A 12938-nucleotide genomic window follows, 5' to 3' on the forward strand; every position below is an offset into this window, starting at 1 on the left:
AACAGTTCTGGACATTTTTCCCAATTTTGTCCACTCTGTCTTTGGCGGCCTACCTCTACTTTTGGGACTCATGGCAGGAATTTTATTTTTGATCCTTCTGCTCCGATATGGCAAGCCAAGTCGCAGACAAGACTCCAGCCACGATGGAAGAAACGATCCTAGCTATATGCTATCTGGACCGCATAACTAAAGTCCTTGGATTAGCCCAGCTAAGAGATCTGAATATGACCTGGTTTCTTTCATTCAGACCAATTTGGCAAAATTGCATCTTACCTGTGCTTCGATGTATGCTATGAGGAGAAGAATGCGTGTTGGACGTCTGTCTTACACTACCATAAGCAGTACCAATGGATACAGATACCTTGCTAGGTCCTGTAACGGCTCATGCATCGTGTTGTCCCCAGCGGCTACCCATTCTGATGACGGCATTCGTTGAGACTTCACCACTACGAGTATGTGGCAGTGGAGTACGAGATGAGAGCAGCATCACACAGGTACAACCTTCTGTGAGCATTGCTGATCCTGACATCGATGATGGCAATCATTCTCACACATGCACTGTTACAGCATTTTCAAACTTGGTCGAACTTTCACCTGATGTCGTAGACCAATTTTTTGCGAGTCTGTCTGAAATGATGTTCTCCCCTGAACAGAAAGAATAACTTTTAAGTAACAAGCACACAGCGTTTGATGTACTCTGAATTCGGCCTTCAGCTTTGATAAACAAGAGCTACTGAAAACCTTTGGAACTATTTTTTCCCCTGAAAGCGAAATTATTTATTTTTTTCACTTCCAAAATATTTTCCTTTTTTTTTGGCACATGTACTCTGCTTAAAGTAGAACTATTCTTAGAGAACAGAGCTTCTCTTTTGGGAACTCTAGAGACAATATTTTACCTCAGCCTCTAGCACATGTACAGCATTTGTAATAATATGTGATGGAATGGTCTCGACCTTCTCTTCTGTATTCAGAGCCATTTCATGTGTAATTTTCGCAATTCATTCAGCTGATATATATATGCATTTTTTAACTGAATGATACCACTGCTTGAAAAGCATACAGTACCAATACTCATTTTCGTGTATTTACCATATACCATTTCAAATGCAAGTTATGTATTTTGGGGTGGGTTCTAAAACACATGCACCAATATATGTTTACTATTGCTTAGTTTTAGTAATGAGGGACATTAGATCGTGGAGTGGGTGTTGGACCCTAATTCAATATTCCTAATGTATGCCCTTGTATGGCTGTAATAAATAATATCCTTATAAAGGAATAAGAATCATATGCATATTTAGTCGTAGCCCATGCAGTCGAAATTAAGCAAGGCTACTTCCCCAGACTCCTAGAGAGTACAACGCGTTCTTTAAACAAAGCAAACCTCCAGCAACCTGGGAAATCCCCATGCTTCTGTTTTGATTTGTCCAAGAACTCCTGTGAGCACTGAAAGAATGGCCAGTTCTTAATGACATCTTTATTGACGTCTTATGTCCAACCTTACGTCAAACCCGGCACCTTTCAGGTATAAATATACCAACGTTGCCTTAAGCAAACACACTGTGGTTTGGAGCAGAGCGGCTATCTACTTGCCCGAGAGCCCACGGACCCGCCCCTCCCTTTTGACGCACTGAGAGAGACGCTGTCTTTCTCCAGCTGAGAAATCCAGCTCCGGTGTTTCCAGCCGCCCTTGCGGGTTGCTGGGATATCGAGTCCTGAGAGAGAGATACCAGACCTCCTGCTTTCTATTACCCAGGTACGGAGCTGACTAAACCCTTAAAGAGAATTCTTGATTCAGATTCTTGGCAAAACCAACGTTACTTAAACTGCTACTTACTTACTCCTTCCCATGTATTAGGCTTAGGTCAGGTACACCGGGTTAGGCGTATTTAAAAGCACCAGTTGAGTACGTTAGTCAATGTATTTATGTATGTATATATTTTATCTATTTTAAAGTATCATATGGCTAAGAAACCATATCAATGCTTTTACAGTATTATTTTATAATACTCCTTTTACTGTACGCACTTTACTTCATGTTAAGTATTGCAATCGTGGCAATTCATTTCTCTTGCATGGAAAGAAGACTGCTCAATAAATAACACCTTTTATTGAAAATGCCCGTCTCTCTATTCTCTGCACTCTGGTGAAACTAAGTATGCACGATTGACTGAGTAAAATAGCTGTCTATTGTTTTCACACGACTCTAGAGATACACTCTTATTCTGAGGGAGCAAAGTTGTCATGTTTTATGGTTGTCATACGCTAATCCCTTCTTGTCTATACAGGGAAGTTAAACTCCTCCTTGTTTATTCGAGAAAGTTTCTAGTGACCTCTGAGCTAGTTGGCAAAACTAATTAAGTCTAATATAGTCAGTAGAGACCTAGTCGACCTCAGTCCTACGTCTACACTGCTGAATATATTATTCCAATGCGCAGAGCCTATTGGGAATATAGGAACTACACTACAGATGATTGGGAACAAGAAGTAGTAGTCTGCCTATTGATCTGCTAGGAACATATTTGACAAACTTTCTATACAAAAGAGAGGGGTTTGCATATAGAAAACCTGGTGCATTAAACAAGCTATTTTTAAACACATTTGTTTCCTCACCAGCAACTATTACAATTTGAGTGCTTTAGAAACATGAGCACATTTCCTAAGTGGGCCCTGGCTGCAGCATGGTGGACTGAACTCCACGAGTAATGTGCGGGGTGCGCCATAGGCCTTCTGATGTAGTAGGTCAACAGACCTGCACCCACATGGTTTGCAGAAGGGATGATACAGGTTTATTATCGCTCACCCAACAGATGGAAGCAGCTTTCATAATTGAAAGGATTTAACTAATCAAGAACAAACTACAGGTCACAAGAAATGTCTATGTCAGCTAACAGAAATGCCTGAACTTATGAAAGATTAAGTCAAGGTCCCCTTTTTCTATACAGCAAAGCAAAAGTAAAAAAGCTATAAAATTCGAATGCGTTGGAGAGATTCTGGAATCCTAAGCCAGTCAACATCACATATGCATGACTGATATTTCCAAGAACCACAGTGACACATTGTCCTAAAAACAATTCGATTAAGCCACCAGGCTCCAACCATGTACATAAGTTATTGGAATGGTGAGGGTTTTGACTGTAGACATTGCATCAGATTTGGGTTGTTATAATCTAAATACCAAATGAACTCACTTAAATCACCCATCAAAGACTTGGCATGAGATCATTTTTAATACAAACCATGACATTATAAGTCATCAAGTATCTTAATTATGTTAATCGTTGATCCGACTTTTTTTGCACATGTAATTTTATGTTTCTTTTGATTTGCAGTTGGAGTTTTTCTCAGCTTTCAAACAAGCTTCTCGTCGTGAGGACGACATAGCCATCGTCACTTCTGCCATGCGGGTGCGTTTTAAAGAAGGAAACATCCAGGTGGAAGAGATGGAGCTCAGTTATGGAGGAATGGCTGCTGTGACAGTCCTTGCAAAGAAGACATGCACAGCCCTCATTGGACGGTATGCATACAGTAAGCATGTACTGTTGCGGCACCATTACAGGCTGAAAACAGTTATGAAAATTAATAAAGTGAGCTCTTGTCCTACATTTAAATCAAGCAAGTGAGTTTAGAAGTGGCCTAAACATGTCAATGGATTTTATTTTAAAATAGGTTCTTTTTCTAATGTCTGTTGCTCACGCCAGTGAAGCTATTACTTGCAAGCACAATAAATAAGGGACTTTTGCCTTTAAAACAAAGATTACCCACATGGACAACTGGGACACAGCCCAAAGTCAATTCATTTCCTCAGTATTTAGATCAATTAAAACATTTCACAAACCAATTATGTCATAGTTCCAAGTCAGCAAGTTTGGACACTAGTCCAGTCCACTCAAACACAGTATGTAAGGTATAATTGGCCACAGTTACTCAAACCACGCCAGTGTTCTAAATATTTATCTAACAACCTCACAACCAGGTGCCAAATATCAGAATGGTCACTGTTAATAAGTCATTTCAGTGTCTAACTTCCATTCACAATTTCCTATTTAATAACATTGCATTATATCCTGCTGCCTCCAGCTGCCGGTTATATAAGGCTTGCTATTGGAAGTTATTACAGTTGAGCTCTGACGTCGCATAACTAGCAACCAAGGTGAAAGGCAGGTTGGGCCATGGATCATAATTGAAGCAGCTGATTAAAGCAATGAAAAGAAAGGTTGCTTTTCTTTCTTCTGGTCTGCTTTTTAGCATACAACAAAAGCAAAGAGAACATGTCTATTTGTGCACTCCTTTTATTGTTAGAGAAAAGCTAGAATCTTTCTGCATGTTTCTGTACATTCCAAGCTAGTGTAAATACATTTTAAAAAAGGATTTGTATTAAACTGTTTCTAATTTCTGTTTGCAACAAATAACTAACAGGTTTTGATGTGTTTAATGTTGCTTAGGGGTTTTTATCTTTATACGTCATGTTATCATCCACACTCCCTCTTTCATATCAGTTTTTAGTGGTGTGTGTAAAACCTAATGTGACCACATACTATATAGGATAAAGTACCCCCTGGTATACATGATAAGGATATTGCAAGTCACTTCAGAGTTCCATAATCTTATAAAGGACTCATCCCTCTGCCACGTTCCTCTTTATTGTTATGGAACTACTTTTTGACTTGCAATGTCCCTATAATATACGGCAGGGGTACTTTATCCCTTATATAACATTCCACTCACTGAGGTTAAAATGTTCTAAATTAAAAAAAGTGAGAAACAGAAATATAATTACTGGAATGTTGGAGCAGTAGGTCTGTACCAACCATTGTGGACCTGAGCCACATTGTATTGGAGCTCTCAACATTCCAATGGTCTAATAATGGCTAGACCAATTTTAATTGATGTTGAAAGTTTAGGCCAAAAAATCACTGCATTAGGCAGAATCAGCCTCTTTTTTTGTTCACAGTCTCATACATTAGAATCCTTTTCTCTTCCTCTGACACATGCTCTTGAGTTGAAGCAATTTTCCTAGATAGTTATTTCTGGGATTAGCACCTACGAAAACTACAAAATGAAGTTCTGACTCTTTATTAAACACATTATGGGAATATAAGTAGCTCTTTGTCATATTAGTACTCAGGACCTGAATATAACTATTCGGAAATTAGAACACTTTATCAAATGTTTAATTAGTAATTTTTCCAAGTGTTACAAGCCTCCTCCCTTCAGCATATATATTTAGTTTTCCTGTCCCATCACTGCCAATGTTGCTAAACTAGAGTCTGATCCATTTAGTTTCTGTAGGAGAAGGAAATAAATATAGATTCAGCATCAAAGTCCCACATTCAGGGTAATAACGTTGGTTGATGATATTAGATTCATATTCTTTGAATGGAACTACATGAAGAAAAATAATTGTAGGCAGAGCAAAGCTCCAAGCACTGATACATGCAGGTAATGTCTGGAGAGCTAAACTTGTAAATTGAAACTTTACACAGTTATATTAAGTGAATGTATTATCTAGCAAGTCAAAGAGATCCAGACGATTTTTGCTTTGGACTAGAATGCGCAACCACTATTATTTCTGTTGAGATTGAGTAGAAAAAACGTAGAACTTCCCAAGCTTTCAACAAATCAAATTGTTTCATTGTTCAGAGAATACTGAAATTTCAGGAGTATATGTGTAATAATGTGGAAGGACCAAAATGCTCATATTAGTAACCCATCTTGTGAAAAAAGATATGTGTCCAGAAGCTGGCACGAAACAGTTCAAAGAAGGTATATTTTTAGGCAGAGAGAGGAATGTAGTGGGCTAAATGTATCAATTTTGCATTGGATGACACCGGTGCTAAGATCATACCTCTCAATCATTTGAACCTCCAAGAAGGGTGAGATTGAGTATCTTTGTGGGTGATCCCATTGTAATCAATGGCGATTACATCTTTTTGAGAATGAAGGTTTGTATGTATTTATGTATATTAATTTGTAAAGTGCACTAATATGCAAATAAAAGGTGTCCTGGTTCTGTAATGAGAAATCTACGTCTCAAACATTTCTTTAACAACGTGGTTATCACCCAACCACCTAAGGAAGAAGGAACTTTGATGGGTTTAAAGAAAAAGAGTACATTTACAGCATCAATCGGTCACAAAATTCTCGACTCTTATGAGGCTATCATACTTAAAGATTTGAAATAAGTCTATAAGAAACCTAATCGCAAAGACACTAACTTAACCACCAAAGAGAGACAAGCAATCAGTCAAGTAGCCAACAATCCTGACATTGCATTCTGTAAAGCAGATAAAGGAGGAGCACTGGTTATTCTCGATACCATCTTCTACACAAAAAGCATTAATGAACACGTACATGATCAAACTACTTACATGAAATTAAAAAGAAATCCAACTGAAGAATTTCTCAAGATTTTAAAAATCATTCTAGAGCAAGCATGTAATATGGGTACCATCACTGAAAACGACAAAATGTACCACATACAGGATCACCTCAAGAGCCCACACCTTTACATGTTATCTAAAGTGCACAAGAATTTACAAACTCATCTATTCCGATCCATAGTGTCTACTAGAAATTCTATCCATGAACCAAAAGGTAGATACCTTGACAGACATTTGCAACCTATAGTGCAGAACATGTCTACATATTTACTAAATACAACCGACTTTTTGAATAAAAATAACAACATCGAATTTGATGAAGACAGTCCATTTACGTTATGCACTATTGATGAATGTTCTCTCTACACTTCCATCCCACATGATCAGGGAATCAACATCTAATTTACTGCCCTGGGTACACGTAGTATCATTTATTAGGGACGTACATGTAAATTAAATGTGCCAATCAGAAATATGAGAAGGGGAGAGAGCAACTAGAAACAAGCTATCAATCAATTAAATATTTGCGTACAGCAAAAAAATGATTGTATGATACTGATTTCCAATTCACATCAAAGTGGGTTTAGCTTTTGGGCAATTCAATTACACTTGACCTTAGTCTCCACTTTCGCACACATGGACCTGCTTGTCTTCATCCCAAGGTAACCAGAGTGACTCCAGGGGTCAGTTGGCTGACCTATGTGAGTTACCTGTACACAACTAGAGTCAGAGGCCTCCCCACAACTGCCGAGCTCTCCTACTGCAACTGGACGTGCCTTGGCCTACAACTTGACCTGCCTGATCCCTGCTGGCCTCTGCTGGAGTGAGTCCCTAATCCCCAAGAGGTACCGCCCCAGGTCCTGGAACCTTTGTTGGCATCAGATTTTACTCCTCCTAAAGGAAAGGTGAAAATCCTGAAATTTGTCCTCCTTGCGGCCATGCTTATTCACCACAAGATACTGCTGCCCTCGACGACTGTCAGTGAGAAGCTTTATGTAGATCTGCTCTTTGCTCTGACGGCACCCGCCAGTGAAGACCGGAAATGTGAGGCCTGCACTTCACACTATAGCAATGACGGCATGCAGCGACTGCCAACGCAAAACTACTACAACGAGCATAAGCGTCATCCGACGGGCTCTTTGCACTACTACAATGACTGTCCATGACACCCGGCTGCACTTTGCTCTACAGCGATGACCATCTGCTACGCTCAGCCTTCTTCTGGCGACCTCCTCAACTGCGAATGGAACTCTTCACACTGGACTTAGAAGTTAACTTTTCGGCTGGACTAACCTGCTCTCTGTATCCCACCCACACTTGTTTGCGATCCGACTGAATTTGTAACTTTACCCACATCTAGCATGACCAGATGACCACAATGGCACTTTGTGATTTTAAGAGCAATGTTCACTAACATTTAAAATTGCATATCTCCGGTTCCATAGTATGGACTTTTGTCATTCTGGTATCATTTTATTTATTAAAACATACTCTATTTATCTAATTTGGCTTGAGATTGTTCTAGTATGGAAAACTAAACACATTCTCCATGACTACCAAACAGCGAAAAGCATCAAAGTTGGACTAGGCAATATGAGGGAGGAGCTTCCACTCTCTGGTTGAGGATAAAACACTTACCTGACACTTCTTGACTTGTCCATGGCATACAATGTAGTTGCCACAACAATACTTCTTGAAGGTCTTGGACATGGGGAGCAGTACCTCTAGATCTGCGCTACAACGGGTGCAATCATTCCTTATTGATTACAGTCAAAAAGTCAGGATTGGATCAGTCGAACTGTCCACGTTCCCAGTAATGTTGCAGCTCTCAAGTTCATCCCGTTTGTGTCTTCCCAGCATCTAGGTATGCCACCTGTCTCAGCTCCTTGAGCAGTGGCCAGTAAGCTTCCAACGGATGCTGACAGCACACAAATCCACTTCCACTTAGAAAATGAACCAGCTAATCCAGACAAAATGACCTTGTATCTGGACTGCATATTCCCTTAGACAATCCTATAGAGTGGACATTCTAAGCTTGATCGCTGCCATGTGCTTGGCCTAAAAACCTCAGAGCACCTCCCTCTTTTGCAACACAATTTACGAGTTTGGGCATTTTCTTGCATTCCCGCCTCATCTCTGCACTGCAAGGGAATGCTGTTTCAATGAATGTGAACATGCTGCTAACTCCCTCCTCTGGAAAGGTCTCCCATTCTTTTATACAGACTACAGAATTAAGATAACTAGAGCTCTTGCCTTCACTATTGCAACATCTATTGTGACCTTGCTGAGTAACTCACTATGTGACCTGACTGTAAAGACTATAGAACCAGGAAACCAGTATGTGAAATAATCTTTGGGACTTCATCACACCCGCTCCTGCAGCTCTCCACAGTCTCCCAGTTGATGCCATGATGAACCTTAAGTCAAGTACACCACCCACTAATTGTACTGTGGCAAAGGTCCTGAATGCCTGCAGAAACTGACACCTTACTACTTCCTAACTCACTAAATATCTAAACATTGGCTCATCTAACAGAGAGACATTCTTTAGACTTAGCTTCAACTGAAATCACATATAAATGGTGGAGTTGAAGAAGATTGAACATGTAAACCTAGCCTATTCAACTGGATGCTAACTTCCCATTCCAGCAATTAGGTTATATTCCATTACCTGAGAGCACTCTGAAGTTATTAAACAAAACTTAATAAATGAATAAGTAAATACCAGAGTGAAGATTTGTAAATATGCACAAAGTTATAACGTTGTCCAGTACCTTCTCAATGGCAAATCCCCTGTCCCTTCCCAAGGAACACCCATGTCCTCTTCCCAACTCGAAAGTTATTCCATACTTGTAGATTCTCCCAGATACATTTCTGCTGATATAATTTGAACAAATTAGGGTCTTCCATTTGTGTCCACCTATGACTCTCTTTACGCTTAGCTCTTTTACCTTAGCCACGCAAAATCTTTTGTGAACCAGCAACTACAACTATTCTTCGTACATGTTGCCAGATGATGGAGTAGAAATGCTTATGAAGGAATAGCAAGTTGATTATATGTGTCCTTCTTTTGTACAGAGAGTGGAATGAAGCATTACTCCAGGATGCTTGTCAGCTGCTTGCAGAAGAGATGGCACTGTCCCCAGATGCTCCTGGAGGGATGGTGGCATTCCGGCGCACTCTCACACTCAGCTTCTTCTTCAAGTTTTACCTGACAGTGATTGACAAATTAGCCAAGGCGCTAAATGTAAATGTAAGTATGGTGAACCACATCACAATAGAATTCTATACTGGGCTAGCAAAATTTATTTAAAGTAGCATTTCGCATGAGCCAACATTTTTTCAGCACGTCCACCTATCTGCATCGTATTCTAGATCTTTAAGGGAGAACAACTGTATCCCTGCATCATGTTTACTGAAATCACAAAATATAGATTTGACAGAAGTCAGTGAACAAAAAATATGAATCTCAATAATTTGAGTTCTAAAGTATTAAATCACAGACTGACAGTATTTTGAACCTTTCACCATTTGAAGAATGGTGTAAACACCTAGGTGCAGCTAAAAATGTATGTTCTTGTCCTCCGTTCCTTTCCACTGCTAATTTACGTCACAGAGACACTGCAAATATACTAGTTGTTAACATTGTTGAGTGTGGGGAGGGAAAGCAAAGCCTCGAGTGGTTCATGCTGCCTGTCCTCCCCTCATCGTATGCAATAAATAGCGTATTATTCTCTGCACATCTTCATAACCTTCTGTTTTTTCAGTCTGTATTTGGTATAATACAGCTATTTAAGCAGAACCAGAGATCAGTCTCCTTGCACACTGTAAGCAGTGATGATCCAAGGGTCTGGTCTCCCAGAAGATCCAGAATCAGTCTTAGAACATGGGATTTGACCTTTGCAATATATGAATTAATGTCTCATTTGCGTTCATTACTGCACTAGCCCCTAACAACATGTTTTATGTGGCTACCTGTTTTTTATTGGTGATAACAATGGGGAACCTGGCCCCGCATGTGCCAGCTCATACCCACACTGGGCAGAACAAGCGGAGACCAGGATCCTGTGTCCCATCATCAGACAAAAAGTATTATTCCCACCACATGGACTGGTTTACAAACACTGGACACGGAGGTTCTCTTCCATGACCATTGACGAGGACCCTGGAGATATTCACCAGAGTGGTCATAGTCACAGCCTACTACCACCCACCCACCCCACATCTTTGGAGCCTTAGGGGGTCATTAGGATGACGGGTGGACTTTGTCCTCCCGCCATCCTGTCGGTATTCGGGACCGCCCGCCATAAGAGCGGGGTCCGTTGTGGGGTATTAGGATGTGCCTGCCACAGTGGCGGGCACATCCTGTATTTTTAGCATTGTGGCGGGCGGTGCTCTCTGCACCGCCCGCCACAATGCTAAAAATGCATTTCAGCATTTGCATATACAAAGCGGCAGGCACCGCGCGGTGCCTGCTGCTTTGTAAATGCAAATGAAGGGGGTACCACAGGTACCCCCCATGTGCACCCCCACCTCTCCTTCACTCCGGGGTCCCGCAGGGGGCCCCCAGAGTGAAGACCGCATGCCTTTCCGTGGCGGCATCGCCGCCGCGGAAAGGCACCTTAAAACAACCATCATAATATGGCTGGCGGTGTCTGATAGACACTGCCACCATATTATTCCTTTTCCGCCCCGGCCGCAAGGCGACTGGGGCGGAAAAGCGGAGGATGGTCTTTCTGTCCGCTGAGGTCCCCTCCGCCATACTCATATGGCGGGGGGGGGGAAACGAGTGTGGATGTCGGGCGGATTGCCCCCGCCAGGCTGGCGGTGGCTACCGCCAGCCTGGCAGGGGCTATGCCAGACAACCTATTGGGCCCCCTAGTTTAGGGATTCCTTTGAAGGGCTCGCTACACGGCACCTCTACAGATACTGACAATTTGGCCTCCATTCCACTGTCCTTGCCTGAGCAGGGACACCCGAAGCTGTCAATGGAGGGGTACATGGCCCCCACCACGCAGGGAGTTATCAGTAATTGCCCTGCTTCTGGATAGGTCACTATTGGTCTGACACCTTCCTTGCCTCCACTCAGTGGGGGCCCAGTTATGCTTGGATAATATAGAACAAGGAAGGGCATTCCCTCACTTGCATATTCCCCCCCCCCTCATTTGAAAATTAAACAATACTCGCTTGATATTGGGCAGGAGTTATCTTAGCATACTGTACAATGCATATCACGTAAGGCACTTCGGCAACAGCTGACACGGCTTCTAAAATCCTAGAGTGTGTTAGAACATAAAATGGCCACACACAAGTCAAGTCAAGTCAAGTCAGTAAATTTATATAGCGCGCTACATACCCAGAGGGTCTCAAGGCGCTTGAGGAAGGATGGGGAGTTACTTGTCAAATAACCACGTTTTAAGTTGCTTTCTGAATGCTAGGTGGTTTTGAGTCAGGCGAAGGTGAGTGGGGAGTGTGTTCCAGGTTTTAGCTGCGAGGTAGGAGAAGGATCTACCTCCCATGGTGGTTTTGTTGATGCGGGGAACCGTGGCAAGGGCTTGGTTGGAGGATCGTAGTTGGCGAGGGGGGGAGTAGAAGGACAGTCGTGTATTGAGGCATTCAGGTCCGATTTCGTAGAGTGCTTTGTGTGCGTGGGTAAGGAGCCGGAAGGTAATTCTCTTATTGACGGGGAGCCAGTGGAGGTTTTTCAGGTGACCAGAGATGTGTTCTCTACGCGGGATGTCTAATACGAGCCTGGCTGAGGCGTTCTGGATGCGTTGGAGTTTTTTCTGGAGTTTTGCAGTGGTACCGGCGTAGAGGGTGTTTCCGTAGTCCAGTCGGCTTGTGACCAGTGCGTGGGTGACCGTTTTTCTAGTTTCGGTGGGGATCTAGCGAAATGTTTTTTTGAGCATGCGAAGAATGTTGAAGCAAGATGAAGAAACGGCGTTGACTTGTCTGTTCATCGAGAGTGCGGAATCCAGGATGACGCCCAGGTTCCGTGCGTGGTCCGTCGGGATGGGTGCTTTTCCCAGGGCCTCTGGCCACCAGGAGTCATCCCAGGCGGAGGGGGAGGTGCCTAGGATGAGGACTTCTGTTTTGTCCGAGTTCAGTTTCAGACGGCTGTGCTTCATCCATTCTGCTACTTCTTTCATTCCTTCATGTAACTTGGTTTTGGCAGTGTTAGGGTCTCTGGTGAGTGATAGGATCAGTTGAGTGTCGTCGGCGTAGGAGATGATGTTGAGGTTGTGTTGGCGTGCGATGGCCGCGAGGGGGCTCATGTATACGTTGAAGAGGGTGGGGCTGAGTGAAGATCCTTGTGGGACGCCGCAGATGACTTCAGTGGCCTCTGACTTGAATGGTGGAAGGCGGACTCTTTGGGTTCTTCCGGTGAGGAACGAGGTGATCCATTCCAGTGCTTTTCCTTGGATTCCGACGTTTTTGAGGCGCTGTAAAAGAGTGCTGTGGCAGACTGTGTCGAAGGCAGCGGAGAGGTCGAGGAGGATGAGGGCGACAGTGTCTCCATTGTCCAATAGAGTTCGAATGTCGTCTGTTGCTGCG

General features: G+C 42.5%; 1 protein-coding gene across 1 annotated transcript in view; it reads left to right on the top strand.

Annotated features, from left to right (window-relative positions):
• LOC144762933 (xanthine dehydrogenase/oxidase-like) overlaps positions 1-12938 on the top strand; it is a 1098251-nt gene that overhangs the window by 245328 nt on the left and 839985 nt on the right. The window contains exons 13-14 of the mRNA XM_078648234.1: positions 3333-3517; positions 9462-9636. Of these exons, the coding sequence (XP_078504360.1) occupies positions 3333-3517; positions 9462-9636 (360 nt within the window). The remainder of the gene's footprint in view (positions 1-3332; positions 3518-9461; positions 9637-12938) is intronic.

This window comes from Lissotriton helveticus, chromosome 6 (genome assembly GCF_964261635.1).
Source record: "Lissotriton helveticus chromosome 6, aLisHel1.1, whole genome shotgun sequence".
NCBI classification, from domain to species: domain Eukaryota; kingdom Metazoa; phylum Chordata; class Amphibia; order Caudata; family Salamandridae; genus Lissotriton; species Lissotriton helveticus.